The sequence below is a fragment of the Pteropus medius genome, unplaced genomic scaffold (assembly GCF_902729225.1).
Source record: "Pteropus medius unplaced genomic scaffold, Ma_sr-lr_union100, whole genome shotgun sequence".
Lineage (NCBI taxonomy): Eukaryota > Metazoa > Chordata > Mammalia > Chiroptera > Pteropodidae > Pteropus > Pteropus medius.
In genome coordinates this window covers 3,127,882-3,140,460 of record NW_024356248.1, presented here as the reverse complement: position 1 = coordinate 3,140,460, position 12,579 = coordinate 3,127,882, and the positions used below count along the sequence as shown (strand labels likewise).

General features: G+C 41.7%; 1 protein-coding gene and 1 pseudogene across 1 annotated transcript; both read left to right on the top strand.

Annotated features, from left to right (window-relative positions):
* Nucleotides 1–605: 605 nt before the first annotated feature.
* Nucleotides 606–1,541, top strand: LOC120600622 (olfactory receptor 4D11). Its single transcript, XM_039860041.1, has one exon. The coding sequence runs from the start codon at nucleotides 606–608 to the stop codon at nucleotides 1,539–1,541; it is 936 nt and encodes a 311-aa protein (XP_039715975.1).
* A 3,032-nt stretch (nucleotides 1,542–4,573) lies between these two features.
* Nucleotides 4,574–4,689, top strand: LOC120600939 (uncharacterized; annotated as a pseudogene).
* The last annotated feature ends 7,890 nt before the right edge of the window (nucleotides 4,690–12,579 follow it).

The following is a 12,579-nucleotide window of genomic DNA, read 5'->3' as shown; positions in this document are numbered from 1 at the left end:
CACCAATAGAGAAATAGAGAAGAATTATATGGCTTTAAAATTTTTAATTTTCCATAGAATTAAATTTGTGATTTAAAAAAAAAAAAAAAATGGAGGAGTGCTTCTGTGGAATTCGGTTCAAAGAGAACCACTGCAGATAGAGCTTCCCGAACCATTTAAATAGAGCAGCCAGTCTGGAAGGAAACAAAACATGCTCCTGTGGAGCTCGAAAGTCCTGTCACACCCACAGGCCCTGCCTTACCCACACGCCAGGCTGACTCCATTTTTAATGTCCCTTGTTCCACAATAGTCCTTTTCTGAATATATAACATCCACCTATTTATCTTGGATACCTAGAACGTATATACTTAGAACACTATTTGTGTGCATTTTCTAAAATATAATTTACAGAATAAATGCTTGTGTAATAAGATGTCATTTTGGACACATTAGCTTAACCTTAACCTTAAAACAGCTGTTCATGTGGTGACAACATCTCACTAGTTTTCACACCTAACACCTGACTCTGTAAACCTGAATCTGTTAAGGGACGGTAAACATTTTCTGAAATAACACTTTAATTTTTTTTCCAGGCTACACAAGGAAGAAGGAAAGAACATGATTCAATGGAGTCGGGAAATGACACCAGGGTAAAAGAATTTATATTTCTGGGACTTACTCAGTCCCAAGACTTGAGCTTGCTCCTATTTCTTTTATTGAGTTCTGTGTACATGACAACTCTGCTGGGGAACCTCCTCATCTTGGTCACAGTGACCTGCGAGTCCCGCCTTCACACCCCCATGTACTTCCTGCTTCGTAATCTAGCCATCCTGGACATCTGCTTCTCCTCCATCACTGCTCCGAAGGTCCTCGTAGACCTCCTGTCAAGGATGAAGACCATTTCCTACCCAGGCTGCATGACACAGATGTTTTTCTTCCACCTCCTCGGTGGGGCAGATATTTTTTCTCTCTCTGTGATGGCATTTGACCGCTACATAGCCATCTCCAAGCCCCTGCACTACGTGACCATCATGAGTCGGGGGCGTTGCTCTGCCCTCATTGCAGCCTCCTGGGTGGGGGGCTTTACCCACTCCATCGTGCAGATTTCCCTGTTGCTCCCGCTCCCCTTCTGTGGGCCCAATGTCCTTGACACTTTCTACTGTGATGTCCCTCAGGTCCTCAAACTCGCCTGCACTGACACCTTTGCACTGGAGCTCCTGATGATTTCCAACAATGGCTTAGTCACTACCCTGTGGTTTATCTTCCTGCTGGTATCCTACACGGTCATCTTAATGATGCTGAAGTCTCAGGCGGGGGACGGCAGGAAGAAAGCCATCTCCACCTGCACCTCCCACGTCACTGTGGTGACCCTGCACTTTGTACCCTGCATCTATGTCTATGCCCGGCCCTTCACTGCCCTCCCCACGGACAAGGCCATCTCCATTACCTTCACTGTCATCTCCCCTCTGCTGAACCCCTTGATCTACACTCTGAGGAACCAGGAGATGAAGTCAGCCATGAGGAGACTGAAGAGCAAACTCATACCTCCTGGAATAAAGTGAGAATCTCCAACCTTTTCATCACCAAGGACCCTGCTCATTATTTTTCCCATAGCATCATATTTATGTACTCAAATATATTGTCAATGAATCAACTACACTTACTAGGTTATAATTTTTATTCTCCTGTTAAGTCAACTCATTCTGCACACGCACATGTGCAGAATTACCCTTTCCTACATTTGCTCCCTGAATCAAACAGTTTAACAACAAACATCACTGGCTACCTATGAACCCAAAAATATAAAATAATTCTGAAGAAATTAAATTGATGAATATCAAGATCTGTCTCCATGCTACTTCCCTAGATTCTAAGTGAGCCATGCATCTCAGAGGTGTAGATTAAAATAATTGCATAAGGGCAATGTACATATCGCATTAAACAGAAATCACACAAATGAACCTATACCGTCCAATCTCTGAGAGTGGCTCCGACAGTAGCTAGGATTCTCCCGATGCTACCCTTTCACTGAAGTTTTATTTCCTAGCCGATTGCAGGCAAAGTGATTCTGATGAGGAGAAAAGCTGCACAGTCCTTGGTGTGGTTTAACATAACACTTTCTTCCGAGGCCAAGAGGGATGCACTGTCTCACACGCTTCCTCTAGAGAAAAAGCTATATCCTAAATGTTCACTACTGCCTGCGCCTGTATGTGGGAGATGGACAGAGAGGAGATGGGGGAGGGGAGGGAAAGAGAGAGAAAGAGGGCTTGGTGACGGTTTAACGACTCCCACAGAAACACCATTGAACTGCCCACCCATCTTCCACATCCACTCCCACAATATTCGACAGGCTACTACCACTCCCTTTGTTGGGCTTGAGGCTGAGGGACTAACAGAGGTGGCTGAGGCATGATGAGGCAAAGCCAAAGTGTCAGAATGATGTGATTCCCGGAGGCTGCCTTTTCCCAGCTGAAAGAAGACATACCAAAATCGCTAGCCTTGAGGCAGGCTTTCCATTAAACATAGACTTTCCCCACAATCTTCTTCTCTAAGATGCAGCCGGACCATCATAAGAGGATCCATTTCTCACTTGGAAGTTGAAGTCAGTTAGTGTTGGGGTGTGTGTGTGTGTGTGTGTGTGTGTGTGTGTGTGAACTTCTGAAACTGAAAAGCTGTTAGTGTTGATTTTTCAGGAACACTACAAAGTATGTAGAATATGCATATTGAAACCAAAACTCTTAATGAAGCAAAAAAAAAAGTAGTATTAGAAGGGAAGTGTGGCTTGCAAAATAGAGGTCAGTTGGCCCCAGGGGATATCATGTGTTCTACTTGGTGGGATATCGAGGTTTAACGTATTTTGAAGGTCGCTGAGAAGGTGCTGATATTCCCAACTCTCAGGAGAGTGACTGCCTTGGGAAAACAGCACTTTATGACAGCAGGTCCCGAATTCGGAATATGCTTCCTGGTTGGGAATGGAATTCAAGGAAGTGTTAAGTAAGATGTTTTAATGGCTAGCTTATCTCTGCCTTCCTGTGCTACTGAATATAAATGATGCTCCTTAGACTTTTAGGGATTCAATCAAGAGTAGAGTCTTTAAAAAAAGAAAAAAAAGTAGAGGTTTTTCAGTATTGGGAAAGAGAAAGCTGTGCCATGAGAGACCTCTGAGAGATTCAACTCAACGTAGAAAATGGAGCGTTTGCTCTGTGGGAAACTGGCGTATGGGGGTAACCTTCACCCTGCAGGCTCTGCCCAAGATGTCTGATAAGCTCGTTTCCAAAGGATCATCCCCTTTGAAGCGATTTCTAAGGAATCCTTGCGATCCTTAATTTCGACCTTGCAAAAATACATAAAATTGTATTTTTCTATCCGTCTCCCCCTCTCCTTCTCTGCCTGTGTTTCAACGCAATGTGCACAATCGTATACTTTCAAAGTATCCTTCCCACCCTGTAAAATGACAGCTTCCACAGAAACCACCAGATCTCTTATTTTCAAGAGGAGTTCCTGTTTAAGGCAACACCACTCAGAACTAATTTTTGCACCTCACCTAGAGCACTAGGCAGTTGATCCAGGCTCTTGGTGAGGGTACCTCTAAAGACTACAAAGTCTGCTTTTTCAAACTCTGCTTCATTTATTTGTTTGTTTGTTTGTTTGTTTGTTTGTTTGCAAAGTCACTGCGGACACCCTCTCATGGCTATTACTCTCAGCCTCGCCTGTCACTCATCACCTGCAGGCTTCTTCCACCCACATACGGCTTTCACTTGATTTGCAAATGATTTCCGTGAGCCCTTTCCTTTATAGGATTTTCCGAGAAGGGCTGATCCACGCTGGGAATAAGTTTAGTTGCAGTAGTTAAGAGCATTAAGTCTTTGAAATAAGACGAATCTTGGTTTGAGAAGTGGCTCTACCAACTGCGAGAACTTGAGCAAGTTAATCTTTCTGGGCCCCAGTTTCCTCATCTTTAAAATCAGGACAGTAATAGCTATTTCACATAGATAGTATAAGTTTTGGAAGAGACAAAATGGAACAACTGATATAACACATAAGCATCATTCCATAAATGTTTGCTAAAAGCAAGGAAAAAAAAAAAGCAAAACAAAACTCTATTATTCTGCCCACTTTTCTGTAACGCTGAGACCTTGAACATTGTATGGATCTTGAGGCCCGATAGTCATATGACTGCCTTTGTAATTGAAGATTATAATTTATTTTCTTTCTGTAAAGGTTGGTAATATAAAAACCTATATTTATAAATGCATGCAAAAATTATTTATGTTTATAAGCAGGTTGTGATACAATACTCTGATTTGTTTTTTTACATATGTCTTAGCTCAAATTCCTAAGCAAAAAATAAAACATCCCCAGAAGACAGGAAGAAGTACAAAGTGTCGAAGATAAATCAACCAGACATTAAAGCAGTAAAAACAACCGCATTCAGTCACTGAGGACAAGAAAGAGAGCTGAGCTCCATTCCAGTTTGCACAGAGGGCCTTCTAAAGGGAGCCTGAGGATGTAGTTTCCATAGTGTAGCGGTTAATACGTCTGCTTTACACGCAGAATGTCCTGGGTTCGCGCCCCAGTGGAGCCACAGTCCATGGTCTACGGCCATGCCACCCTGAACAAGCTCGATGTCTGATCTCAGACCCTAAGCAGGGTCAGGCCTGGTTAGTACTTGGATGGGAGACCACCTAGGAAGACCAGGTGCTGTAGGCATAAATGAATGAATGAAATGAATAAATGAATAAATGGAGCCTGAGGGAGGGGAACAAGCTGAAGCTGGGCAGACTCAGAGAATGAAAAACTGCAGAGTTGGTCAGTGTCAAAGCAGTTGGGCCACTCGTGTCTGCTAGCTGGCACTTACTTAAGTTAGTTAGGATTCTGCCCTCCCACAGAGACTGGGAGACTGAGGCCCTGATTCAAAGGGACACTCCTGATTCAAAGGGACACTCCTGATTCAAAGGGACACTCCCAGGTCCTTGAGAGAGTTGCAAAAGATGCAGATTCACAATTGCAAGCCCTTTTCAGTCAACGCTCTAAGAAAAGAGAGGTCAGGGAAAAGAGAGGTCAGGAGCCTATTTCCAAGTTGGCTGGAACGAACAGTAAATTCTCCTGCAGCTTTGCACTTTGTCAGGCAGGCCTTTTAATGGGAGGCTGGGGTCATCCTAAGGACATGCCTTACTCTGCCAGAGGCCATGCTGCAGTTTGGTGGAGGTTTGCACCCAGTTGTTATGTGCCTAGAACTTTGCAATTCTCAGGAGCACAAGGAAGCCTTTAGGGATGTTCCTTATCCTAACTGTGGTGACGGCTTCATGGGTATGTACACACACACACACACACACGCGCGCGCGCGTCAAAACTCCTCGAATGGTACCCTTTAAATGGGTGCAGTTTATTGTATGCTTGTTGCACCTCAACAAAGCTGATTTAAGCCTGTCAACATCCAAAGTAGTAGGGATGGGGAGCAGGAGAAAGTGTTGCATTAAGATTTACAGGAAGTGAAGTTTGGTAATAAAAGTAAAAGAAAAAATTCTGTTTCTTTACATTTTGTTCTAATTTTTCTTTTATCCTTTTTATCTGCTTTTTTTTTTAATTAATAGATTTTATTTCTTAGTGTAGTTTGAAGTTTACAGAAAAGTGAAACGAAGTGCAGAGTTCTCTTTCCTCTATTAACATCTTGCATTAACGTGCTACATTAGTTAACATCTGAACCAATGTTGATACATTATTACTAACTAAAGTCCATGCTTCAATTGTGTTCACTTTTGGTGCTATGCATTCTATAGGTTTTGACAAATGCAAGTGGCATGTATCCATGATTAGAGCATCATGCAGAATAGTTTCACTGCCCTACAGATCCCCTGTGCCTCACCTATGTATCCCTCTCAACTTCCACGCCCAGCCCCTGGAAACCACTAAGCTTTTAACTATAGTTTTGTCTTTTCCAGAATGTCATATAATCGGAATCATACAGTACCTTTTCAGATTGTCTTCTTTCACTTAGCAATATGCATTTACAGTTTCAGCCTTATCGTTGCCTACTGTACTTCTGTCGGTGCTGGCCTACACTTCGTGCTCCTGGAATATTTCATAAGTTAGACAAAGTTCCTGGGGACACGTCAGATGTAATGCCATCACTTTAGAAGTTAGATTCATTTCTGAAAGGCCATAGCACTCTGGTGGTGGTAATGTTGGGGAGGGGACATCACTAAATCTATCTCAGTAGTATCTTTCTAGAGATTTGTTTCAGATGGCCTAAATGACCAGTTAAAGTACCAGGTGTCACCCCAGAGTGGAATAGATGTAGAACAAGAAAGCTGCAGTGGGTGGACATGCAGGGGATAAGGCCAAGCCTGGGGTGTCAGAGGTAGCCCAAGAGGTCCAGGTACAGGATAGAACACTTCAGCATGGTGGTCTGACACTATTGACAAAATTCACATTTGCTTATATCTGAGCCTGGGTCCACATATATGCTTTACTAAAGTCGGAAGATCGTATAAAAATCTACATTTGCTTCTTTTGGGTGATTGCCACTTCCTGCCTAAAATTAAAATTGTTCACCACACTTCTGGCATTAGCCTTGAATTTTGTATCTAATTACCGGCGTAACAAAAACATCAAGAACAATTCAAGCTTCCTTTGGAACTAAAGAGTACAGAATCACATTCTGCCTTAACCAGTATGTTCATTTATCTATCAACAGTAGCAGATATTCTCTTCTTTGTAAATCATTTTTATTACCAAAAAAAGTCATACTTTTCTTAAAAATTAAACTTCCCTTTTTTATACCTTTCTTTAGCATGTAGTCTTTACTTTTTGGAGGCAAATAATAAATCGAGGCTTCACAAGAGACTACTCAGCTCTAGAAGTATATATGTGTGTATATATGTGTGTATGTATGTTCTGTATATATACATTTGTTTACATATAAACTGCTTAACATGAGAAAAACATATAGCACATAGATAATTTTAATACACGCATGCATGCATACTTTTAAGAGACGATTGACTGATTATGGTGTTTCTAAAAGACAACATTACTTTGGAGACATTAAAATCCATTTCCCATGAAAATGTGTTCCTTCTCCTTTGAGGTGATTAGATCTTGTTTGACAATAATCTTTTAACATCGGAATTCTAACACAAAACTATTTGGGTTTTTGTTCATCGTTCAACATCTTCCACATTGGGAAGCTGTACAGTAGTCCCCACAATCCACAAGGAAACATGCCAAGACCCCCAGTGGATGCCTGAAACCACAGATAGTACCGAACCCTAGACCTATCGGTTTTTTCCTGTGCATACATACCTATGATAAAATTTAATTGATAAACACAGTGAGAGAGTAACAGCAATAACTAGTAATAAAATAGAATTATAACAATATGTATAATGTAATAAAAGTTATACAAAGACCGCCTGGGAATACCAGGTGCTGTAGGTGTTAAAAAAAAAAAAAAAAATTTATATAAATGTGGTCTCCCTCTCTCTGTCTCAAAATATCTTATTGTACTATACTGTACTCACCCTTCTTCTTCCGGTGATGATATTGATGACAAACGTATTCGCGAATCCGTGGAATCATTCCTCACTTGCAGTAAACGGCATGGTGTCACTCATTTCACGGGGTCCCTTGCTGAAGCCTTCGCCTGGGCTCAATGCTTTCTGGCACACCACACTGTCATCCTTCACACGTTTTCTGTGCATGTCTTCCACCCACAGGTGTAATGCCTCTTCCGTCTTAACTAAGCACTTATCACACACTGAGGCCATTACTTTTGCTGTTTGAGGTGCGACAGCAAAACCAGCACAAACTTCCTTTTCCTTCACAATTTCACGGGTAGAAGATTCATCCTTACCATAGATCTTAGTAACCTCAGCATTCAATTTTTTTTCTTTCCTTCCCCTTAGGGAGGAACTTTCATCCTTTCACTTAAAGGAAGCGCTTTAGGGCTTCTCTGTGGCATATTCCAATTGCCAGCCTCACTACTCCTGCCGTTTGGAGCCATGACGAAGTAAATAAGGGTGACTTGAACACAGTATCGCGATACCTTGACAACCAAGATGGCAACGACGTGCCTGCCGGCGGGGCACGCACACAGCGTGGGGATGTTCACGTCCAGGACGGCAGGAAGCAGGATAACGCGAGATTTCATCACACTGCTCAGAACGGACCACGATTTTAAACGTACAAATTGTTTATTTGCGGAACTTTCCATTTAATATTTTTGGACTACCGTTGACCGCAGGTAACTGAAACCACAGAAAGCAAGACCGCGGATAGAGGGGGACCACTGCGTTTCTAAAGAACCTCGTCTTGAATTCGGAGCGGGGTCTACTGAGCAAAATGTTTTGTAATGTTTCCGTACCGCCAGAGAGAGCCATTCTTTTTCCACGTTCCTCCCCTTGACGGATGCTTAAGAACTTCACTGAGATGTCAATTTCCAGAGACGAAGCCCCGAAACTCACATCACATTCGTTTTTCTCTCCCCAAAATTTCAGATCTTTTTCTTAGGAGTGAAGGCAACCTTACACATGAACTCTTACACAGATCAAGAGGGGCAGCCATGCAGATATTTTCCTAGAGTAGCAGAAGTGTTTCTGGCATCGTCCTCTTGGGCTCCACAGATCAGAGCTGGAAACCCCTGTTCAGGCACCCTACATGCCACCAGGCCAGTGGTGCCCAAACCTCAGTGGGCATAAGAATCACCCAGTGATTTAATCAAAATGCAAAACCCCAGGAGCCATTTCCAGCAGATTCAATAGTTCTCTCATGGATACCAGAAATCTATGCCCTTAACCAGTGCCACCTGGTGAGTCTGGTATAGGTGGTGTGTGTGTCGTCACGCTTTGAGAAACATTGATCAAAGTCAGTGTTTTCAAACTGAAGATCCTGAAACTCTGTGTGAAGTCATTGGTACAAGCGGACAGGCATTTTTCAAAATGAAATAGAACAGTCTAGGGTAGAATACAAAAATCACATGATTCATCAAACATATTTAAAATTATTGTCACCTGAAGACTTTATTTCAGATATACACATGAGTGAAGCAGCCTCAGTGTAAATAAAATTTATTTGTTAACCTGTGTTTCAGTGGAAAATTTTGAAGGACACTGGGCTTAGACATACTCTCTTGTTACCACGTCCTCAGTGCCCTCAATATGCAGTGGCACGCCTCGTACTCTGCTCAGCCTCTTTACTACATCTGTCCAATGTCCACACTCAGGAGACGTGTCACAGCCCCTAAAAGGAGCCATGCTCTGGATCATGAAGGTCAGTGGGCCTCCCTGCATAAACCAAGAGTTTCCAACAAGTCTAAACGTCTAAGCAAGTAGGGGAAGGTGAGGCCCTCAAGGACCGTGGTCCTTCACACCTTGTCAGCACCGTGTAGAACCAACCTTGTGGCTCCGAGAAACCATGTCGTAAAAACATGCACCTCTGAGAAAAGACCAAAATCCAAGGAAACGTGCACCTTTGCTAAAGAAACAAAAATTTGCACCAAACCATTTTAAAACAGTGATTTTGCACATGCTTTTTAATGTGCAACCTGTCAAAGGGGAGGTCGCCCCCAAAGACCGAAAGCTCAGAAGCGGTGAGTGAAACAGGGCAAGTTGATAAACTGGAACCAGTGAGTGACTCTTGAGGTAACTGGAGAGGACATTTGGCATCTCCTCCACCATAACATCTCTCTGCTCCCCCTCCGCCTCCTAATTTTCTCCTTCTTTTCTTTCTCGGCCTCTTCTCTCTCTCTCTTCCCTCCCTCACCATCTTTTCTTTGTGTTTGCTCTTTCCTGTCTACCCTGCCTGATGCCACCCTGTCCACCACTGATTCTCAAGATGAACGAGGAGACCAGCCATCTCCACCCTCTGCTCTGTCTGAAGGTAACTGGACAACCTCTAAGTTGCCTCATAATTCTGACTTAATAGTCTATTTTTTAGTTCTAATTTCCTGTGGATAATTTGGAGAATGTTGCAAAGTTTCTCATGCCTTGAATGCATTTCTTCGCCTTATCCCTGCAAAAGCTGCAATTTTGCTTCTTAAAAATTATTTAAAAAATTGTTTTGCCTGCATTTTAAACACAACGGGGTAGAGACTTCCTCTCTAAGAAGTGGGCATCTTGAGGTTTGCTATTTCTGTGAGCTAGCTTGATATATCACTCAGTTTACATTGTGTACTCATCCCCCAAGAAATGGAAAAAGCCTTTAAAAATCATCCACAAAATTATGTTCATGTAAAACTGTTACTGATCTCCATCTGAAATCCAGTTTCCACTTGGTCACTATTCCTTCGACAAATACGTCTTTATTTGTATATGTACATATTTATTTATTTATTGTCTTTATGACTGAGAGCCTGCAATGTGCTATAAATCTTAACTGTTTTGTTTTTTGGTTTGTTTTTTGGGGTACAATTTATATACAGTAAAGTTCAGCCTTTTAAGGTGTATGCTTCTATGAATCCACGAGATTTGGCAAGTATATAAAGTCATGTGACCATCATTATAATCAAGATATGGAATGTTTCCATCACTCCAAAAAGTTTTCTCGTGTCACTTTGCAGGAAGTCCCTCCCCCACTCCCCACTGCCATCTTCATCTATGAGCGAAATGTCCTCAGCTACATGAGACCATTGGGCATCCTGTCAAATCTTACTCTGGCTTCCAGATTGGAATCGCTGATCTGTCTTTTGTCTCTCTAGTTTTCTCTTTTCCGGAAAGTTATAAAAATGCAAGCATATAGCATATGGCTTATTACACTTAGCGTAATGCTTGTGAAATTAATCCATGTTGTTACGTATATCAGAAATTATTTCTTTTGCTGAGTTGTATTCAATTGTATGGCTGTCTCCGCATTTACTTATCTACACCAGTTGAGGATGTATGGATTGTTTCCAATTTGAGGAGATTATGACTATTAACATTTACATATAGGTCTTTGTGTAATCGTGTGCTTTCATATCTCTTCGTAGGAGTAGGATTGCCGGATCTATGGTAAGTGTGTTTACTTTTATAAGAAACTTCTAAACTCTTTTCCCAAGTGGCTATACCATTTACAAACAGTGTAAAGGAATTCCAGCTGCTCCTCGCCCTCATCAGCACTTGGTATTGCTGGTTTTACGTTTTTGTTTTTAACAGGTAGGTTGAAAAGGTATGCAGTGGTATTTTATTGTGATTTTTGTGTTCATTTTCCTGATGAATAATAAGGTTGTATATGCTTATTTTCCATCTTTATATCTTCTTTGGTATATCTTCTGTTCAGATCTGGGCCCTTCTCTTTTTAATTAGGTTGTTTGTTTTCTTATTATTGCACTGTAAGAGGTTTTTTTGGAAAAAAAAATTCTAAATAGTAGACTTATCAGATAAGCCTTTTGCAAATATTTTTCTCTCAGTCTGGTACTTGCCTTTTCCTTTAAGAGTGTCTTTAGAAGAGCAGATGTTTTTAATTTTGATGAAGTTGAATTGACTAATTTTTCATTTGGGAGAATCATACTTTTTGCATCCTGCCTAACCAACGATCTCAAAGGTTTTCTCCTATATCTTCTTCTAGAAGAAACACCTGAGAGTTTCAGGTTTTACATTTAGGTCAGAGAGTATAATGATCTCTGACAAGCCATTTCTCTGCAAAGTGGGCACTCTGAGAACCTTGAAAGACAAACTCCAAAAAGCCTGATCTTCCTCTTTGCTGGACGACATTCAATTAGTATGAAAGAGATTGAATTAAATTTTTTTTCGCAAGAAGATCAAAAAATTTTAAATACCACTATTGAAAATGTTCTTTTTCTCAGAAAGACCTTAAATTCAATAAGTGTGAATCATGTGCCTATCCCAGACTAGGAACTGGGTGGAGTATGAAGACCGTCCTTGACCAAACTCTTCTCCACTAGGCCTAGACCTTGGCCCCCACCCTGCCTTCTGCCTGCATTGCCCAGTTTTAGCAAGAATCCTATGAAGTCGGTTAATGACAAACTCCCCACCCTTCACATCTGATCACCTTTGACAGATATCTGATCAAATTTCTTGAATTTGATCACCCTGAGTCAGCAAGAATCCTATTAAGTCAGTGTAGCGAGAATCACTTACCTTGCTGTCTCCTCCTAGTAATTTTCCATCTGACCCCCATCCCCACCCAACTCTGCTCTTTGGCTATAAATTCCCAGCTGGCTTCAGTATATTCAGATTTGAGCCCAATCTATCTCCTGCATTGCCATAGTCTTGACTTTTGTTGTAATAGTCCTAAATAAAGTCTTCTTTACCATTTCGACGAGTGTCGGAATAATTTGTCCTTAAACAATACCTAGGAGTGGGGGAAGGAAAGATGGGAAAATGAGCAACGAGGTGCCCTGGCCCCATGAGTCCGAATGCCACAGAACTGAATGGGGGATGGAGCGAGTTTCCAGTTCTACTGATGATCAGGAAAACATTTCAGAAGTTATATCCAAACTGTCATGGACAGAGAGTGGCTGTTCTTTAAAGATGATAGTGAGGGAGAGAGGAAAGTATTTTTAATTTAAATAAAGCATGAGGTCAGTGGACTTGGAGTTAATCAACAAAAAACGGAGGTGGCCTTCGGGATATCCTTCAACTGAGTGGTGGCAGCAACTTT